Genomic DNA, 21488 nt, shown 5'->3' on the forward strand with positions numbered 1-21488 from the left:
TTTATTTATTTAAATAAGTAAAAATCTTTAAAAAAAAAAAAAACACAAAATGTTACTTGCAGATCCTAGAATTAGGGTATAAAGAGCATATAGACCTAAAGAATATTTCATCCAAATCATAATGAAACTTGATTGTAGTAAGGAGCCCTACTACAGAGAACACCCCTAATAAATGAACTGATCTGTCTTCTTTAGATTCAGCACATTTCAGCTGATTTCCATTAAAAGAAAAATTTTAAATTGACAAATGAAGATTTAGGTTAGTGTAGTCTCTGAGAAAGCTAGACAATGTTAGAATGATGACTGAAGGAAGATGCAGAATATTTTTTTTAACATCTGTAAGTAAAAGATTAGAGGTGAGGGAAAGGAGGGAGAGTATAAGTAACAAACAGAATGGATTAAAAAGTTACTAATTTGATTCATGTGAGGTTTTTAAACTATTACTTAAAAAATCTCTGTTTCTATGGTAGTATGATTTGATTTTAGGAAAAGTTAGATATACCTTATCTGGCATCTCAGTTGATAATTAAAGCTTTTTTTTTTTTAAAGATTTTATTTATTCATGAGAGACACAGAGAGAGAGAGGCAGAGATACAGGCAGAGGGAGAAGCAGGCTCTATGTGGGAAGCCCAATGTAGGACTTGATCCCAGGACTCTGGGAATCACACCCTGAGCCAAAGGCAGATGCCAACTGCTGAGCCACCCAGGCGTCCTGATAATTACAAATTTCACATAAAGTTTTAATATTTTTCTCCTAGCTTCAAACCAGAACAGAAGACTCCAAAATCCAGTTCCTCAACAGATGCAAAGTAATTCCAGAATTACTATTTTTGATGAAAATGCTGATGAGGCTTCTGGAGCAGAGTTGTTTAAGCCTACAGTTCAGCCATGGATAGCACCCCCTGTGTCCAGAGCCAAAGAAAATGAGCTGCAGGCAGGCCCTTGGAACACAGGCAGGCCTTTGGAATACCGGGTAAGGACTCTTAGATGCAGTCTTCTTGCCGACTTAACAAAGACTTCAGATTTAGAGTAGAGGAGTATTTTTAGTATCTCTTTTCATTCTTCCTGAATGATTAGGCATGGTCTTCATAGATTGTGTCAGAATATATAACTGTGGTAATTTTCATTTTCTTCTTCATTGCCAGCCTCATGGTGGTACAGCTTCTGTGACCACTGTACCCTCTCTGCTTCCCAGTTTTACTCCATATGTTGAAGAAACTGCACAACAGCCAGTTATGTGAGTTTGATTTCCTGATATTCTGAGGTGGGAATTATTAAGAGTATGCAAAAACACCTATCCTGGTTCCCAAAGGCATTTTCTTCTTTATGGGAATGAAAGTAACCAAATTGTGGTTTTTTAATGTCTGTGTTCTTTAGAGTATGTTATGGCTGAAAGACCATTTAGTAATATTCCTATTGAGACATAAACTTCATAGGTTTATATTTACATTGCTGTAGTCAAAGATAATCACTTTGATTTGAGTGAAATGTCTACCTTTATTATTATTATTTTTTTAAGATTTTATTTATTTGAGAGAGAGATACAGAGAGCACAAGAGAGAGAGCATGAGCAGTAGGGGAGGGGCAGAGGGAGAAGGAGAAGCAGACTCCCTGGTGAGCAGGGAGCCTGATGTGGAGCTGGCTGCCAGGACCCCAGGACCATGACCTGAGCCAAAGGCAGATGCTTAACAGATGGAGCCACCCAGATACCCTGTTCTACCTTTGTTATTGACAGTAATTAGAAATTATGATAGTTTTTCCTCTTACACTGCTCTTTCCTTCTGGATGTCTTTTTCTTCCTAATCCTCAGTATTTGTTTTATAAGAAAAAGAATGATAGGTGATACTTAGATCATCAAGCAGTGTGAGATTTAGTCTAATACATAGCAGTGTAGAGCATATAAACTAGGGTCAGATTCTGTGTCCTAGTGCCAGAGTTTTCTCATAACTAACCTATAACCCCTCATCACTATATGCCAGGTACTATGGTAATGCAAAAATAAGATTTGTAGCAAAAAAATTCTGCCTAACAAAAGCTCAATACAAGGGAGGCTATTATTAAGAAAATTCAAGGAGAGGTACCTGGCTAGTATCAGGGTCATGAGATCAGCTGAGCACAGTCTGAGATTCTTCCTCTCCCTCTGCTCCTCTCCACAATGCTCTCTTTCTCTCTCAAACAGATGAATAAATCTTTTAAAAACATGGAAAGAAAAGAAGAAAATCCTATGAACCTGTACAAGGGATTACCTGAAGAAATTGATAGCACACATTTGTGGATGTTTAATTTTTTAATGTTTCAAATCACTTTTGGATTCAACTCTGTCAAAATAAATATGGTATAGAAAATGTTGAATTTTATTTTTATTTAAACTCTTCTTCAGGGCACCTAGGTGGCTTAGTTAGTTAAGCATCTGCCTTCTGCTTAGGTCATGATCCTGGGGTCCTGGGATCGAGCCCTGCATCAGGCTCCCTGCTCAGCAGGGAGTTTGCTTCTCCTTCTCCCTCCCCCTGTTAATGCTCTCTCTCCTCTCATTCTGTCTCTCAAACAAATTAATTCTTTAAAAAAATAAAAGTCTTCTTCATGACTGTCTTATTTGACCTCTCTGCAACATTTTTCTTTAGTTTATATTTTTCCTTTTTTTTTTTTTTTTAAGATTTTATTTTTGAGAGTGAGAGAGATAGCCAGAGAGAGCTGAAGCAGAGGGGAGAGGGAATAGCAGGCTCCCTACTGAGCAGGGAGCATGACGTGGCTCTCAATTCCAGGACCCTGGGGTCATGACCTGAACGGAAGGCAGATGCTTAACTGACTGAGCCACCCAGGCATGCCTTGTTTGTTTTTCTTAATGATATGTTCCAGGAGCTCTTCCTCTTCAGGTTAAGATAAAAGATTAAGATAAAAGATTCAGCTAAAATCTGTAATAAGAGTTGCAGATTTTTCCCCCTAATTTGTTACTTGATTTTGATCTTGTTTAGTGGTAACCATTACAAATATATTTCTTATTCTTATATAGATTTAACAGTCTTCTTTATGATTTCTGTGTCTCCATTGTTCTTTGCTGGGATTAATACAACCTGCCTAATCTTTCTACTTCTAGTATTATTTATCCCTTTTATTCTTTATGCTGTCACAAGTCTACATTGCAAATCTCATTGTTTCATTTTCCTGATCAGAATTCCTTGACAGCTCCGTGTAACCTTTGGGATGAAACCAAAACTCCTTAAGTTATAAAACCATTCTTTATTTGGCCTCTGCTAACGTCTCCAATTTCCTCCCCTGCATATAGTCAAACCAGACCGTTTGCAAGTTCCTGAACTTATCAAGAGCAGCTACCCTTTGGATGTTTGGGTTGTTTTTACTTTTTGGCTAATTTTGAATAACGCTTCTGTGAACATTTGTGTATGAGTTTGGGTTTTTTGGGGTTTTTTGTTTTGTTTTGTTTTGTTTTTTGGTGGACATATGTTTTCATTTCCTATGGGTATATACCTAGGAAGGGAATTGCTGAGTCATTAAGTAACTCCATGTTTAACATTTTCAGGAACTGTCACACTGTTTTCCACAGAGGCTGCACCATTTTCCAGTCCCAATTTGCCATAATGAATGAGGGCTCCATTTTCTCTACATCCTCACCAACACTTATTATTATTCACTTTCTTTTGGTTTTGGTTTTTTGGTTTTGCCATCCTAGTGGGTGTGAGGTGGTATCTCATTATGGTTTGGGTTTGCCTTTTTTTAATGATGAATGATACTGAACATCTTTTCATGGGCTTATTGGCCATTTGTATGTCTTTGGAGAATTGCCTATTCAAATCTTTTGCCTGTTTTTCAATTGGATTATTTGTCTATTTTTTAAAAGATTTTATTTGTTTATTTGAGAGAGAGTGTGAGCATGAGTGGAGAGAGAGGCAGAGGGAGGAAGAAGGAGAAAATTTCAAGTGGATTCTGTGCTGACATCTGAGGCTGTCACGGGGCTTGATCCCATGACCCTGAGATCACAACCTTAGCTGAAATCGAGTCGGTTGCCCAACCCACTGAGCCACCCAGGCACCCCTATCTTTTTATTTTTGAGTTGTAAGAATTTATATATTCTGAGTACAAGTTCCTTATCAGATATATGATTTGCAGATTTTTTCCCATTCTGTCAGTTGTCTTTTCACTTTCTTTGTTTTTCTTTTCACTTTCTTGATGTTGTCTTTTGAACCCCAAAAGGTTTAAAAATTTTGATGAAGTGCAATTTATATATATTTTTTCTTTTGTTTCTTATATTTTTGGTGTTATATCCAAGAAGGCTTTGCCTAACCCAAGATCATGAAGATTTACTCCTGTGTTTTCTTCTGAAAGCTTTATAGTTCTAGCTCTTAGCTCTTACATTTATGTCTGTGATCCATTCTTAGCTAATGTTTTGTGTATGACATAAGGAAGGAGTCCAACTTCATTCTTCTGCATGTGGATATCCAGTTGTTGGGAAAAACTTCTTTCCTCATTAGATGATCTTGATACTCCTTTTTCTTTCTTTATTTTTTTTTTTCAGAGAGGGAATGGGGATAGGCAGAGCAACAGAGAGAATCTCAAGCAGGCCTGTGCCCAGTGCAGAGCCTGATGTGGGCCCCAGTCTCACAACCCCAAGATCATGACCTGAGCCAAAATCAAGAATCAGACACTTAACTAAGCCACCAGGTGCCCCAAATGGTCTTGGTATTCTTGTTAAAAATCAACTGACCACCATAATGTATGCATTTAACTTTGAGACTTTTCTCTTGATCTATATGTGTATCCTTATGCCATATCCTTGATTACTGTAGATTTGTTGCAACTTTTGAAATCTAGAAGTTTGAGTCTCCCATCTTGGTTCTTCTTTTTAAAGATTATTTTGACCATTCTGGTCCCTATGCAATTCCATCTGAATTTTAGGATCATTTTGGTAATTTCTGCAAAATAACCAGCTAGGATTGTGTTACAGATTGTGCTCTGAATTTGTTGATCAATTTAATGAATAATGCCATCTCTGATCCATGGACATAGAATATCTTTTATTTGTATCTTCTTTAGTTTCTTTCAACAGTGTTTCATAGTTTTCAGAACACAAGTTTTGCACTTTAAAAAAAATGAAAAAAAAATAAAAAAATTTAAAAAATGAGATGTTATTTTTTTAAGCTATTTCAGGTTTATAGAAAAATTGTACAGAAAGTACAGAGTGTTCCCATATACTTCCTCCTCCCCAACCCTGTATACAGTTCTCCCTATTAACATCTTGCATCAGTGTGGTTTATTTGTTGTAATTGATATACCAATATTGATCCGTTATTAACCCATGTTCATAATTTACATTAGGGTTTTATAGTTCTATCAGTTTTTCATGTGTCCATCATTACAGTGTCACATAAAATAGTTTCAGTGCCCTAAAACTTTCTTCTGTTCCACCTGTTCCTTTATCCTTTCCTCGAATCCCTGGCAACCACCGATCTTTATATTGTCTTTAGAGTTCTACCTTCTCCAGAAGTCCTATAGTTGGAAATAAACAGTAAGCAAGCTTTTCAGACTAGCTTTTCTTAGTAATATGCATTCAAGGTTTCTTTGTGTCTTTTTGTGGCTTGATAGCTCATTTATTTTTAGTACTGAATGATATTTCATTGTGTAGATGTTTATTTATGGGAGAACATCTTGGTTGCTTCCAATTTTGGCAATTATGAATAAAGTTGCTATAAACACTTGTGCACAGGGCTTTATGTGGACGTAAGTTTTCAACTCATATAGCTGGATTTTAGTGTAAAACTAAGTTTAGCTTTGTGAGAAAGTGCCAAACTCTATTCCAAGGTGGCTGTACCATTTGGATTCATTCATACCTCCACATCCTTGTCAACATTTGGTGTTGTCAATATTTTAGATTTTAACATTCTAATAGTTGTGTGTTGGTATCTCCTTGTTTTAATTTGTAATTTCTTGATAACATATGATATTGAGTATCTTTTATATGCTTATTTGCCTTCTGTATATCTTCTTTGGTGTCTGTCCGTACTTCTTTTTCAAAACTTTATTCTGAAGTACTTGATTCTTTTTGGTGCTACTGTAAATAGAAATGTTTTCCTAATTTCCTTTTCAGATTATTCATTTCAAGTGTATCAAATACAATTGATTTTTATATATTGATTTCCTATCGTACTTCTTCGGTGAACTCACTATTAGCCCTAATAGTTTTTATAGATTCTTAGGATTTTCTATATATAAGATCATGTTATCTGCAAATAGAGATATTTGCCACCTGGATGGTTTGTTTCTTCTTTAATTTATGCTTTATTTCTTTTTTTTTTCCTAATTGCCCTGGCTGGAAATTCCAGTACAGTTTTGAATAGAAGTGGCAAGAATGGACATTCTTATCTTGTTCCTGATCTTAGGAGAGAAACATTCAGCCTTTCATCATTAAGTATAATGTTTGTGTGGCATTTTTGTAGATATCCTTTATCTGGCTGATCAAGTTGAAGAAGCCTTTTAAGTATGTAGATGCTTGAACCCTATCATTAAAGGTTCCGATTTAGTGGATCTGGGGTAGTGACCAAATGTCTTTTTTTTTTTTAAGATTTTATATATTTGTTTTTCTATTTTTTTAATTTTTTTTAATTTTTTTTATTTGTTTAGAGAGAATATGAGTAGGCAGCGAGGCAGAGGGAGAGAGTGAGAGAGAGAGAGAGAGAGAGAATCTCAAACAGACTCCACACTGAGTGTGGAGCCAGATGTGGGTCTCCATCTCAGGATCCTGAGATCATGACCTGAGCTGAAATCAAGAATCAGATGCTTAACTGAATAAACCAGGTGCCCTGGGACCAGATATCTTGAGTTGTAAAAAGGCACATAAGAAAATACAAGATAGGGGCTCCTGGGTGGCTCAATTGGTTAAGCATCTGCCTTTGGCTCAGGTCACGATCCCAGAGTCCTGGGGTCAAGCCTCCCTGCTCAGCAGGAAACCCAATACTCCTCCCTCTGCTGCTCCTCATGCTTGTGCTCTCTCTCTCTCTCTCTCTCTCTCTCTGCCAAATAAATAAGTAAAATTAAAAAAAAAAAATAGAAAAGATACATAAGTGATTCTGTCCATAGCCAGGATTGAGAATATCTGCCTTATTTTGGTTGAAGTACTTCATGCTTCACTCTTTTCGAACCTGTATTATCACTCTCACTCTTTCCCCTCAGCTGAGAACCTTGAACTTTACATCATCACCTCCTCACTCTAATTGTTTTTAGTGATAAATAGTAGAAAATGGGCTATATTACATAGGTTAATTTTCATATACTAGGTTTGATTAACATGATATTCAGATTTATTTCACCTATAAGGAATATAAGCTATCTGATGACCCTAACTTATGGCTAATTTCCTTCCTCATCATAACTGAGTAGTACTCAGAACATAATTATTGATAATCCATGTAAATTATTTTTTAGCCTCTTTTCTCAATCTTTTTTTTTTTGAAATAAATTATACATAGTCTTTTTTTTTAATTATACATAGTCTTAATAGTGACATTGTCCCTGTGTTCTGTCAAAACATGTAAGAAATAATTCATTTGACCCGTATAATGAATAATAGTTATTTTGCTTCTTTAGGACACCATGTAAAATTGAACCTAGTATAAACCATATTCTAAGCACTAGAAAGCCTGGAAAGGAAGAAGGAGATCTCCTGCAAAGAGTTCAGAGCCATCAGCAAGAGTCTCAGGAGAAGAAAGAGAAGATGATGTATTGTAAGGAGAAGATTTATGCAGGAGTGGGGGAGTTCTCCTTTGAAGAGATCCGGGCTGAAGTTTTCCGGAAGAAATTAAAAGCGCGAAGGGAAGGTAATGTGTATTGATCTAGTTCATAGCAAAATTTCTTGGGAATTGTAATCTTCATCACTACCCATTATCTTCTCAAGCATTCCCTCAATTTCAGTGAAGCAGCTCTGATCATGGTCACCAGAAACCTCCTTTTTGCCAAATCTAGTGGCCATTTATCAGTCTGGATCTTTTTTGACCTCTTGGCTTCATTTGACACCATTGATGAAATACTTGTTTGTGAAATGCTTCTCTTGGCTTTTTCCTTGGTGTGTATTCCCTCTCAGTCTCCTTCAATGCTATTTTCATCAAAGACCTCTTCCTGAGGCCCAGGATAGAGTCCTGGAATATTCCAATTATCTTTTCTTTCTACAACTATCAGTAGGTAATGGATTAAATACTGTTTACAAGCTGAGAACTCTCAAATTTGTATCTCTATTTCTGACATTTCACCTGAACTCCAGGCTAATATTCAGTTACCTGTATCTATTGGCTATTCCAATAGATGTTTTAAACTCAACATAGCCATAACAGATTCACTGATTTCTGCCAAAAGCCACACCCTAACACATACACACACCACAGGCCTCCCCATTTCAGTAAAAGGGAACACCATGCACCCAGTTGGTTTAAGCCAAAAAAAAAAAAAACGATGAAATCATCTATGATCTCTCTTTCTGTACCATTCCCCTACATCTAATGAATAAGCCTATCAACTGTACTACCAAAAAAATTCCCAAATCTTTCATTTATCACCATTCTTATTATTAATCCAAACCACCATCTTTTAGGTAGACTACTACAGTTAGACTTTCTGCTTTAAGTCTGGCCTTATCAGTCCATTTTACTAATAGCAGATGATCTTTATAAAAAGTCCAAGTCCTATCATTACTTTACTTAAAATTCTTCAATGTTTTCTCATTGTCTTACCATGCAGTACAAACTCTTATCCATACATGACTTGGCTCCTGCCTACTTCTCCAACCTCATCTTTTACTTTTCTCCCTCTTACTATTCTATAATCATGCTAGCCTTCTCTGGAATCCTTTAACACAGTGATCTTATTCCTGCATTAAGGCCTTTGCACCAACTTTGGCCTAGAATCTTTCCCCAGATCTTTTTTTTTTTTTTTAAGATTTTATTTATTTATTTATTTGTTTGTTTGTTTGTTTGTTTGTTTATTTATTTATTTAAAGACACAGAGAGGCAGAGACTTAGGCAGAGGGAGAAGCAGGCTCCCTGCAGGAAGCCCAATGTGGGACTCAATCCCGGGATTCCAGGAACACGCCCTGAGCCGAAGGCAGATGCTCTACCGCTGAGCCACCCACGTGTCCTATTTCCCCAGATCTTTATATGACTGGCTTCTTGTCATTCAGGTTACAACTTTATGAACCTCACTCTCTTAAAATGATCTTCCCTGCTTACTGGTCTTTAGTAGCTCCTGACCTCCATCCTACTCAGTCACACCTTCTTATATCACCTATTTTATGTTATTTAATTTTTAACAGTGATTTTCTTTTCTTTTTTTTTTTTTTTTAAGATTTTATTTATTTATTCATGAGAGACCCAGAAAGAGAAAGAGGCAGAGACACAGGCAGAGGGAGGAGCAGGCTCCATGCAGGGACCCTGACGTGGGACTCGATCCCAGGTCTCCAGGATCATGCCCTGGACTAAAGGTGGCACTAAACCACTGGGCCACCGGGGCTGCCCTGATTTTCTTATTAATTTGTGTGTGTGTGTATGTGTGTGTCCCAAATTGAATGTTAGTGTCACATGACCAAGGACTTTGTATTATGCACCACTGAAACGTAAATGCTTTGAATTGTTTATAGCACATCATAGATATTCTGGTTCTTATTGACTAAATAAATAAAAGAATAGAGACCTAGAGCTCAAGCAGAGGACTTTGCTTCGTTTATATTATTCTCATCTGTAATATTAGCATGTTTGTTGAGGCCATGGGCTGCAAAGACAGTTTTTGACAGAATAAATTGCTATTAGGAGTAATGAAATGCATCAGCCAACCTTACCATTTCTAGCTGAGCTACTGACCAGTGCAGAGAAGAGAGCAGAAATGCAGAAACAGATTGAAGAGATGGAGAAGAAGCTAAAAGAAATTCAGACTACTCAGCGAGAAAGAATGGGTGATAAGGTAATTTCTCTCCTTTTTAAATTTTTTTTTTATTAAATTTTTAAAAAAATTTTTTTATTTATTTATGATAGAGAGAGAGAGAGAGAGAGAGAGAGAGAGAGGCAGAGACACAGGCAGAGGGAGAAGCAAGCTCCGTGCACCGGGAGCCCTACGTGGGATTCGATCCCGGGTCTCCAGGATCGCGCCCTGGGCCAAAGGCAGGCACCAAACCGCTGCGCCACCCAGGGATCCCCTTTTTAAATTTTTTTAATTTAAAAATTAAATTTAAATTTAATTTAAAATTAAAAGAAAAATATTTTTAAAGAGAGATTTTATTTATTCATGAGAGACACAAAGAGAAGCAGAGACACGGGCAGAGGGAGAAGCAGGCTCCCTGCAGGGAGCCCGATGTGGGACTCGATCCCAGGACCCCAGGATCACGCCCTGAGCACATGCCACCTAGGCGCCCGTCTCCTTTTTTAAAAATATGTATTTATTTATTTTAGGGAGAGCATGCACAAGCAGGGAGAGGGGCAGAGGGTGAAGGAGAAGAGAAACAGACTCCTCACTGAGCACAGAGCCCATATAGGGCTCAATCTCACAACCCTGAGACCATGACCTGAGCTGAAACCAAGAGTCAGACGTTTAACCAACTGCACCAGCCACGAGCCCCTATTTCTCTTTTTTTAATGCAGGAAACTACACTTACTGAAACAAATTTAAACAATATAAAAGCATAGAGGATAAAAGTCCTCCAAAACCCCATTCAGATTTCTGGTAGTTTCATAGCTATTAGCAACAAAGTCCAACAGGAAAGTAACTTAACAGGGGACCTTGTTGTGCCCAAGATTGCGAATCTGAGAAACCACCAAGGAGCCTACACCGATGCAAACACACGAGGGTTTATTTACAAGCTCGAACTTGGGTCCAAGCATACGCGACACAGCGGAGCAGGGACTTGGACCCTGAAACTAAGAGGGGTAGCAGCTTTATAGGGACCAGTGGCCACTGGGATATGCAGAAAGTTGCACAGTCATGTCGGTCCACACGCAGGTGGCCTATTGAATTACATTTTACTCTAAAGTATCCTTTTGAACTGACCTATTACTGAGCCGATTTCCGATTAGGGTGTGCCCTGAGGCTTGACTAGGGCGGGGCAGCGCCCTAAGCAATAAGCAGATCAGCACAAGGCGGGTGCAGCACAAAATGGAGTCAGTCCTGCTCTTGCTTGTCCAGGGGTAGGGGATTTTTGTTAAATTTCCTGGGTCCCACAACCTCAATTGGAACTTGTGTCACTAGAAGTGATGTAATTTATTGACTTCTTAGTTAGGCTCTAAGCTATTGTTTTGTAACTTCTGGATTTCAGCTTTTTATTCTAGTCATGTTCCATTGAAATGGGGTTACCCAAAGAAATTGGTATATGCTTGGCACTGCTCCATTGAATACAACAGAAACTAGTAATGTAAATTATTGAATAGATATTTTATATGGTTTTATGTGATTAGTGAGTATCTAGGGGAAGAGTATGATAAATGTAATTTTAAAACTAAAGCTTGAAAATAGAATTTTCTAGATTTAAGAGACACATCGATTTTGTTTATTTAATGCAAATAGCAAGAAGAGAAGATGCCTACAAAGGAGACAGCTGAACTACAAATTGCCTCGGAGTCTCAGGAAATACCAGGAATGGCCCTATCCGGTTCTGTTTTTCCAGTAAACTCTTGTGCCAGGTAGGACCACAGTGGTAAAAGAGATGATGCTTATAGAAGGGCATTTAGAACCAACCTTTGACTCTAGTGATTTGAAGTCTTTTATTAATATCAAGACATAATGTTTGCAAGTCTCTGTCACAACACAAGTTCTGATGCTGATGAGGGAAGACTTTTTTCTGTTTAAAAAAATACATGTTTCTTATAGAAACAATCAAATATAATTTTTAAATTTAAAAAAAAATTTTTTTTTAAGTAGGCTCCACACCCAGCATGGTGCCAACACAGGGCTTGAACTCATGACCCTGAGATCAAGACCTGAGCTGAGATCAAGAGTTGGTTGGATGCTTAACTGACTGAGCCACCCAGGCATCCCTCAAACATAATTTTTTATTATTTATTTTTATTTTTTAAAAATATTTCATTTATTTATTCATGAGAAACAGAGAGAGAGAGAGAGAGAGAGGCAGAGTCACAGGCAGAGACACAGGCAGAGGGAGAAGCAGGCTCCATGCAGGGAGCCCGATGTGGGACTCAATCCTGGGACTTCAGGATCATGTCCTGGGCCAAAGGCAGGCACCAAACCACTGAGCCACCCAGGGATCCCAAATATAATTTTTTAAAGAGAAAATCACCCATGTCTACAACCTAGAGATTATTGCTATTAACATAAGTATATCCTTATGTGTTCTATTTTTTGTCTTATTTGATAAAAATGAGAGTTTACCATCTTGTAATCTGCTTATACTGTTAATATTATAACATCTATTATCAAGTATACTTCTATAACAATTTTAATGACTGAAATTCTATTAAAGAATTTGGATCAACAGTACTAGAATATTTTCTTTTTTTTGTTAAAGATTTTATTTATTGATTGATTTACTTACTTATTTATGAGATAGCAAGAGGGAGCACAAGCAGTGGGGAGAGGGAGAAACAGGCTCTAGATTCAGGGCTTGATCCCAGGACCCTGAGATCATGACCTGAGCCAAAGCAGACACTTAACCAACTGAGCTACTCAGGCACCCCTGTACTAGATAGAGTATTTTCTTCTTTAAGATTTAAAGATTTAAGATTTTATTTATTCATGAGAGACACAGAGAGAGAGGCAGAGACACAGGCAGAGGGAGAAGCGGGCTCCATGCAGGCAGCCCAATGCGGGACTTGATCCCAGGACTCCAGGATCATGCCCTGGGCTGAAGGCAGACGCCAAACCGCTGAGCCACCCAGGCATCCCTGAGTATTTTCTTTATCTTAGAGTGAAGATTATATTTAATGAAAAAACATCTTGGACTTTTAAGAAATAATTCTTTTTGTGGGTACTTAGGACATATTTTAAAATAAGTTTCTTTCTAGGGAGACTTCACTTGCAGAAAACATTTGGCAAGAACAACCTCATTCTAAAGGTGAGCTGTATTTGGCAATGTCATGAAAAACTTACCAAACAAACACATTATATAATATGTGATAAATATTTTTCTTAATTAATGTAAAGGTAGTTACAAGAAGACAAAGGAGAACTAAGATAATACTGTGTCTTTGAATCATGGAATTCAGTTATAAGCATATGATTTGAGATAGGAGAGACATTTAAAAGAGTGTTTTTTGTTTTTGTAAGATTCCTCAGTGCTTTAAAATGTTTAATTTAAATGAAAATTTAAATTTATATTAACTACCAAATATTATCTACCACCTTAGTGGTGTATACCGAGCTAAACCTATTACTAGTATCCAGTAGCTAAAAAAATGTTTTTTAGAAAAAAATGTTTAAAACTAAATCTATATATACTCAAATTTATTCTCTCTTCACTTAAAAATAAGTTAAAAGTGCTAAAAACATGAATATCTACCTATTAATAGTTTAAAATAAATTAAATAGAATCTGATTAAACTTCTAACTCTAACCACCAATTTATAGAAAGTACAAAGCCTGGAGGAACAAGTTAAACAACACAGGAGGATGTAATTGGCAAAAATTCCAGCATTATGGGGCAAACAACCCAGTTTCTTCAATAGAAAACTAAAACAACAAACCCTATAGAATCTAAATGGTTTAGGAGGTATTTCAACCAGTCACAGTATATGAATCTGTATTCCCAATTCAAACTTGCTAAATAATTTTGGTAAAAGGTGAATCTTGTAATTGATATATGATATTCAGAAATTATTAATCCTTATAGGTATGGTTATGTTTTGAAGATTATGCTTTTTTGAAAGATCCTCTTTTATAAATACATACTGAAATATTTACAAATGAAATGATGTGTCTTAGATTTGCTTTAAAATAATTTGAAGTTGGGTTGGGTTTGAAAGTAGTGATAGTGGTGGGGAATAAAGATGAAACGCAATCATCCATGTTTAGATAACTGATATTAAATGATCTCTACTTTTATATCTTTGAAATTGTTCATTATAAAAAACAGGTTACCTTTCTGCTTCCAAACAGTACAAAATACTAAATGATGATATCTTAAAGAATAGGCATTTACTCTTAAAAGCATAAATCTGTTTTCTTTTTTTATAGGTCCCAGTGTGCCTTTCTACATTTTTGATGAATTTCTTCTTTCAGAAAAAGAAAATACCAGGTTTGAAGTTTTGTTTTGATACAAAAGTCTTCTATTACTGTAAATGAGGATGCGTTAAGGGTTACTATTATCTATGTGAACAGAAAAATAAATTGTTAAATGGGATATGTTTTTTTTGCAGTCCTCCTGCAGCTCCCCCACAGGTTTTAGCCCAACGAAGACCCTTTGCAATTCTCAAAACTTCAGAAAGCATCAACTCCAATGAGGATGTATCTCCAGATGTTTGTGTAAGAAACAGTATTCCTAAGTTAATATAAGCAGACTAGTGAATTGTTTCATTCAATTCTCACAAAGTTAGGGTTAAACTAAAATCACTAGCTTAAAATTTAAACACTTGAAAAGATGCTTAATGTCATTAGTCAGAGCATGGAAAGATACTACGTCACGTACACTGGTGATAGCTATAATCAAAGAAAATAACAAGTGATGAGAATGTAGAGAAATGAGAATGTAGAGAAATGAGGACCCTCATACAATGCTGGTAGGAATATAAAATTGTGCAGCCACTTTGGAAAACAGCTTGGTAGTTCCTCAAAATGTTCAACATTGAGTTACCATTTATCTCTGACCTAGCAATTATCTCCAAGGTATATATCCAAGATAATTAAAAACATGTTTAAATTTAAAAAATTGTACATGAATGTTCATAGCAACATTATTTATAATAGCTAAAATATACTAGCAAATATGCTATAATTTCATTTGTTATAAAACCTTATTTATTTATGTATTTATGTATTAACTTATTAAGTAGGCTCCATACCCAACATGGAGCTTGAACTCAAGACCCCAAGACCAAGAGTCATGTGCTCCACCAACTGAGCCAGCCAGATGGCTCTAAAACCCTTTTCAAGTGTATGCACTTAAGTGTATATAACCTACCAGGTAATATGTGTATGGTAACAACAGTTGCCTCTGGGGAGTAGTAATTGGAGTAGAGAGGGGGTCAAGTATGGGAGGGAGACTTTTTCACAATATAGCCTTTTCAACTAGTTGACTTTTTAAACCATGTACATGTATTACTTTGAATGACAAAGGGGGCCACCTGGGTGGCTTATTTTTAAGCATCTGACTCTTAGTTTCGGCTGAGGTCATGATCTCAGGGTCCTGGGGTCCAGCCCTGTGTCAGGCTCCACACCCATTGGGGAGTCTGCTTGAGATTTTCCCTCTCCCTCTGCACTTCCCCTGCTCCAGCACTCACTCACTCACTCACTCTAAATCAATCAATCTTTGAAAGGCAAAGGAATATTTTAAATATTTTCCTTTTTTTTTAACTTTATACTTTGTATTCCATATTTTCTACTGTGACCATGAATTATCTTTAAGAAATAAAATAAAAATTCAACATTTGGCATAGAAGAAGACTTAAAAGCTAGGAGGATAGCAGATTATCAGATCATTTTTCTAGGCTAAAGCCAGAAGAAAAATAGTATTATTCCACTAACTCTTAGATGAAATTGGATGGGGGAAAAAACATTGTCCAGTATTTTTCCTTTGTGTGGAGAATCCTCACAGTGTTTTGTTTTTTTATAACATACAGTCTGCTGTTTTCTTGATATAAAACCTTTTTCCGGGACGCCTGGGTGGCTCAGTGGTTGGGCGTCTGCCTTCCACCCAGAGCGTGATCTGCAGTCCTGGGATCAAGTCCCACATCGGGCTCCCTGCATGGAGCCTGCTTCTCCCTCTGCCTCTGTCTCTGCCTCTTTCTCTCTGTGTTTCTCATGAATAAATAAATAAAAGCTTAAAAAAAAACCAAAACTTTTTCCCCAGATTTTACCATGTGCTTTTTTATATTATCTTTTCTAGAGATTCTAATACGCTGTGTTGAAAATCACTTATCTGATGTCTGTCTCTCTAAGTAAAAAAGATAGTCCCTCCATGTGCTCACTGAAATATTTCAGCTAAACTTTATGGGGTTTTTATTTCAGGATGAATTTACAGGAATTGAGCCCTTGAGTGAGGATGCTATTATCACAGGTTTCAGGAATGTAACTATATGTCCTAACCCAGAAGACACCTGTGACTTCGCTAGAGCAGCTCGTTTTGTATCCACTCCTTTTCATGAGATAATGTCCTTGAAGGATCTCCCTTCTGATCCTGAGAGACTGCTGCAGGAGGAGGATCTAGATGTGAAGATCTCTGAGGACCAGCAGACTGCTTATGGCACCATCTACAATCCAGCTCTCAGCATCAAGAAACTCAGGTGATTGATTGTAGGTTGCATAAACCAGATTGAGTGATCTCGTATTCTGTGCGTGCTTGTCAGTTAGAGTGATCATTTATCAAGCTCTCACTAACTGCCAGATACTGTGTTAAGTGCTTTACATGACAGTAGGACTCCCCCTGATAAAGTGGTGGTGGGCTTTGGTAATTGATTTGAATATGAGGGTTAGAATAAGTAAATTTTGATGGTTCTGAGACTGAAAGCCCCAGGAGGATTCTGATGTCTTTGAGAAAACTTGGCAAAGTATACCTACCTAATGGAGAGACAGGAAGCATTTTGTTTTTCCTTTAATATTAAGTTCTAAATAATGGGAGAATAGCTTGACACTAACTTTAGATAGGCAACTGGAAATGTACTTTTTAAAAAGTATCTTTTAGGGGCACCTGGGTGGCTCAGTTGGTTAAGCATCGGACTCTTGATTGCGGCTCAGGTCATGATCTCAGGGTTGTGAGATTAAGCCCTGCGTTGGGCTCTGTGCTTAGTGTAGAGTCTACCTGAGATTCTCTCTCTCCCTCTGCCCCTCTTCCTGTTCTTGCTGTCTCTCTCTCTCTCTCTCAAATAAATAAATAAATAAATAAATAAATAAATAAATAAATAAATATTTTTTTTTAAAGTATCTTTTAATGGAGAGGTGGAAATGAATAAAGAATGGTATAGGGATCCCTGGGTGGCACAGCGGTTTGGCGCCTGCCTTTGGCCCAGGGCGCGATTCTGGAGACCCAGGATCAAATCCCACGTCGGGCTCCCGGTGCATGGAGCCTGCTTCTCCCTCTGCTATGTCTCTGCCTCTCTCTCTCTCTCTCTGTGACTATCATAAATAAATAAAAATTTTTTAAAAAATTAAAAAAAAAAAAAAAGAATGGTATGAAGGGGGATGCCTGGGTGGCTCAGTGGTTGAGCGTCTGCCTTTGGCTCAGGTTGTGATCCTAGTCTGGGGATCAAGTCCCACATTGGGCTCCCCACAGGGAGCCTGCTTCTCCCTCTGCCTGTGTCTGCGTCTCTCTGTGTGTCTCTCATGAATTTAAAAAGAAAAAAAGAAAAAAAATGGTATGGAGGAATGGCATAGAGAGTCAAAGACTAAGCCTTATGATCTATCTATCTTATTTATTTATTTATTTATTTATTTATTTATTTATTTATGACTTATTTATTCATGAGAGACACAGAGAGGCAGAGACACAGGCAGAGGGAGAAGCAGACTCCCTGCAGGGAGCCCGATATGGAACTTGATCCCAAGACTCCGGGATCATGACCTGAGCCAAAGGCAGACGCTTAACCACTGAGCTACCCAGGTGCCCTGATCTATCTATATTTAAAAGTTAGCTAATTTAAACAAACAATTTTGGTTTTAGTAATATTCTTTAATTTGCCAATTTGTGCTTTTAAAACTACATTTTCAAATTGTTGTCCAACAAACTTTCTATCACCTTTGCTAGCATGTATTCACCTTGAGTGATTTGGGTTTCCCTTTATTTTTGAAAAAAATTTGTTTTTAAGATTTTATCCATCCATTTGACAGAGCAAGAGAGCATAAGCAGGGGGAGCGGCAGGGAGAGGGAGAAGCAGACTCCCTGCTGGGCAGGGAGCCCGATGCAGGGTTTGGTCCCTGAACCCCAGGATCATGACCCGAGCAGAAGGCAGATGCTTAACCAACTGAGCCATCCAGGCGTCCCAACCTTTTCTTAATAAAAAAAAGTCTATAGAAGAGATAAACAAGAAACAAGTATCTTAGTGTTTCTCAGTAGTTTAGAATAGACGTAGATTAGGCATTTGCTGTAGATTAGATAAATAAAGCATAATTTAGAAAATCTAATGCTGAGCATTGCTTATCAACCAGGGTGGATAAAGTCATCTAAATTCTGATTATGAATCTGTATTTCAGGAAAATAATGGACTTTGAAAATTAGACTAATGAATATTAAATAAAATAACAAAGGTAAGGTCATATCTATTCTCCCTATGAGGACTGACTCATTTGTGGTTCTTTCAGCCCAATTATTGAAGACAGCCGTGAAGCCACACACTCCTCAGGGTTCTCTGGGTCTTCTGCCTCAGTTACAAGTTCTTCCTCCATCAAATGTCTTCAAATTCCTGAAAAACTGGAGCTTACTAATGAAACTTCAGGTAACTTCCTGCATACCACTTGTAAGCAAACCTCTACCATGTCTAGTGAACACTTACTTATCTCAGCAAACTGAGCTATATGTTTTTCTCTGTAGAAAAGTTGCCATAAATTGTGAAATTTCTAGAATGAATCAGTATTAAGTGAACACATAAAGACCTGAGTTAGATGAGTGGTGTTAGGTTAGCTCTGTTGATTGTGCAAATACTGTGTTTTTTCTTCTCCCTTTTATAACACCCATATTAGGGTTTGTGGGTAATGGGTTTTGTTTTTCAACCTTTTCCCCCTCAGCAGACAACCCTACTCAGTCACCTTGGTGTCCACAGTATCGCAGACAACTACTAAACTCTCTCTTGGAGCTGAGGGCCTCTGCAGAGTTTTTTATAGAAGATAAACCAATGCCTAATTTGGAAATAGAAAAGGAAATTGAATTGAGTAAGTATCAATTGAACACACGGTGTTTTTTTATAGGACAGAATACAAGTTAAGTGATTATTTGTACTTGAGCTTAATTCTTGAGCACAGTAAATATTTTTAGATTATAAGAAACAGCATTATAGGGTCACCTGGCTGGCTCAGTCAGTAGAGCATGTGACTCTTGATCTCAGGGTTGTAAGTTTGAACCCCACATTAGGAGTAGAGTTTACTTAATTAAAACAAAAAACAAACTCAGTATAAAAAAAAGGAAGAAAAGTATATTCTCAGTATAAGAAAAGGAAGAAAGAAACAGCATTATAAAAAAAAAAAAAAAAGAAACAGCATTACAGAGATTGACACAGTAAGTTCATGTCCCAGTAACAATATGGATTCTGTCTTCCCCTCTTTAACTTTTAACAAATGATTTTGAAAAGTATTGTAACTGGCTGCTGATTGGCAAATATAAAGTACTATTAGCCCTTAAACCGGGAAGTAAAAGCTAAGGTGCTATACATACTCAGTGATTTTTATTTTATTTATTTATATTTATTTATTTATTTTTTCATACTCAGTGATTTTTAAGTCGAATCAAACCTTCTTTACAGGTAATGAAGATTATTGCATTAAACAATACCTAATATGTGAAGATTACAAGTTATTCTGGGTGACACCAAGAAACTCTGCAGAGTTAACCATAATAAAGGTGGGACTGATTCTTTGTCATTTCAATTACCTTGTAAAAAAAATAATGTGGGTTGAAGCCGTAACCATGGCCCGTGGTACTGCCAAATCCTATGAATAGTCCATAAGTTTCCTGATGGAAAAGTCGGTAAGACATAAAAAAAATCACTCAGCATATGTGCCAGGATCAGATATCAAAAATGAGAGGCAGTTGTGTAAATCTCCTCTTTTTTCCAAACTAAATATTCTATCCATTCTGTCTTTTTTGAGGAAATATCCTGAAATTTTCTGGCCTGCTCCAATCTGGACAAATTATATTCTGGGCTTGACATTGACACACACACACAGTATGACTTTGACATTAACATTCACCATTATCCTAGAGAATCACATTACCTCTTTTTTATATTGGATGCCCTGTAATATTGGCTCCCATTTTTATTTCTTTTTCTTTTTTTTTTTTTAAGATTTTATTTATTTATTTATTCATAAGAGACAGAGAGAGAGACAGAGACACAGGCAGAGGGAGAAGCACGCTCCATGCTGGAGCCCGACGCGGGACTCGATCCCAGGATCACGCCCTGGGCTGAAGGTGGCACTAAACAACTGAGCCACCCGGGCTGCCCCATTTTTATTTCTTTTTTGGTTTAAATCTCCTGAGAAAAGGATGCATGGAACATAAATTTGAAAACTTTCATGTCAGAAAATTTTTTATCCCTCATCTTTACTTGATTGGTAGTTTGGCTGGATATTAGAATTCTAGATTCAAAACTTTTCTTCCTTAGAATTTTTTTTTTTTAAGATTTTATTTATTTATTCATGAGAGACACACACAGCGAGAGAAAGAGAGGCAGAGACACAAGGCAGAAGGAGAAGCAGGCTCCATGCAGGGAGCCTGACGTGGGACTCTATCCCGGGTCTCTAGGATCACGCCCTGGGCCGAAGGCGGTGCTAAACCGCTGAGCCATCTGGGCTGCCTCAGAATTTTCTTCTTTATGACATTTTGCTCTTCATTTCAAAGATGAAATGTTCTTTATTTCTCTGAGTATATTTATGATGTTTTAAATATTTTTCTCCTTGCATATCTGTTTCCTTTTGTCTGTTTTGAACTGTTTTCTTCAAGTCTTTGACACTCTATTCATATTTAAGTGTGGGACTCTGAAAGCTAATTGAAAGCTCTGTGTATATAGGACCTTGACAGCTGTTGGGCCTCACTGTAAGAAGATCTTGCTTGGCCATTCAATAAAATGCTTCAATCCTTGAGGTCTTTTTCTTTGACCTAATCAGATCCTTCAGAGAAAACTTCTAATATCCTGCCTGGAGCTTGTAATCCTGGCTACTAGCTTCTGAAAGCTGAATGGGAAAATTAGTCTGGAGAGTGTGTGGGCTGACAGGTACATCTTAGCATTTAATTCCCCCTGCCCTCTTAACAGTGTCTAGTGACCTCTAGCCCAGAGCTCTCCTGTGTTATGCTCTCTAGGGGTAAACTTTTGGTTTACAGGAGAGGCAGTTATTAGGCTGGGCTTTAGGAGTAGCAGGGGAATGTGTGTTTAACTTCCTCATTAATAGAGTTCAACCACACCTGTGTTCGCTCTATCTCTACCCTTACTTCTCTAGGTATTTGGTGCCATCAGTTTTATACTGTGGGGAGATGATCCTGTAGCATAAATTTGGTTGCTCTCAGCTTTCTCCACTGCTAGAATCAGCTTTCCTCGAGTCTAAGTGGATTGTTAACTCTTACTGTCCTCTTTTCAGCTTCTGGAATTTGTTGCTGCTGTGTTTTTTATTAGAGAATTATGACTTTTAAAACATTCCTT

The 21488-nt window shown here is 37.3% G+C and overlaps 1 protein-coding gene across 2 annotated transcripts in view; it reads left to right on the forward strand.

Annotated features, from left to right (window-relative positions):
• BUB1B (BUB1 mitotic checkpoint serine/threonine kinase B) overlaps window positions 1-21488 on the forward strand; it is a 47903-nt gene that overhangs the window by 19082 nt on the left and 7333 nt on the right. The window contains exons 7-18 of one of the 2 annotated variants that reach the window (XM_025473222.3): window positions 759-973; window positions 1146-1237; window positions 7594-7823; window positions 9839-9951; window positions 11545-11660; window positions 12999-13048; window positions 14167-14227; window positions 14349-14454; window positions 16156-16430; window positions 18442-18575; window positions 18868-19008; window positions 19596-19693. In XM_025473222.3, the coding sequence (XP_025329007.1) occupies window positions 759-973; window positions 1146-1237; window positions 7594-7823; window positions 9839-9951; window positions 11545-11660; window positions 12999-13048; window positions 14167-14227; window positions 14349-14454; window positions 16156-16430; window positions 18442-18575; window positions 18868-19008; window positions 19596-19693 (1631 nt within the window). Of the gene's footprint in view, window positions 1-758; window positions 974-1145; window positions 1238-7593; window positions 7824-9838; window positions 9952-11544; window positions 11661-12998; window positions 13049-14166; window positions 14228-14348; window positions 14455-16155; window positions 16431-18441; window positions 18576-18864; window positions 19009-19595; window positions 19694-21488 lie in introns of both variants that reach the window. The other variant, XM_049104366.1, reaches the window with a different exon arrangement.

This window comes from Canis lupus, chromosome 30 (assembly GCF_003254725.2).
Source record: "Canis lupus dingo isolate Sandy chromosome 30, ASM325472v2, whole genome shotgun sequence".
Taxonomy (NCBI): domain Eukaryota; kingdom Metazoa; phylum Chordata; class Mammalia; order Carnivora; family Canidae; genus Canis; species Canis lupus.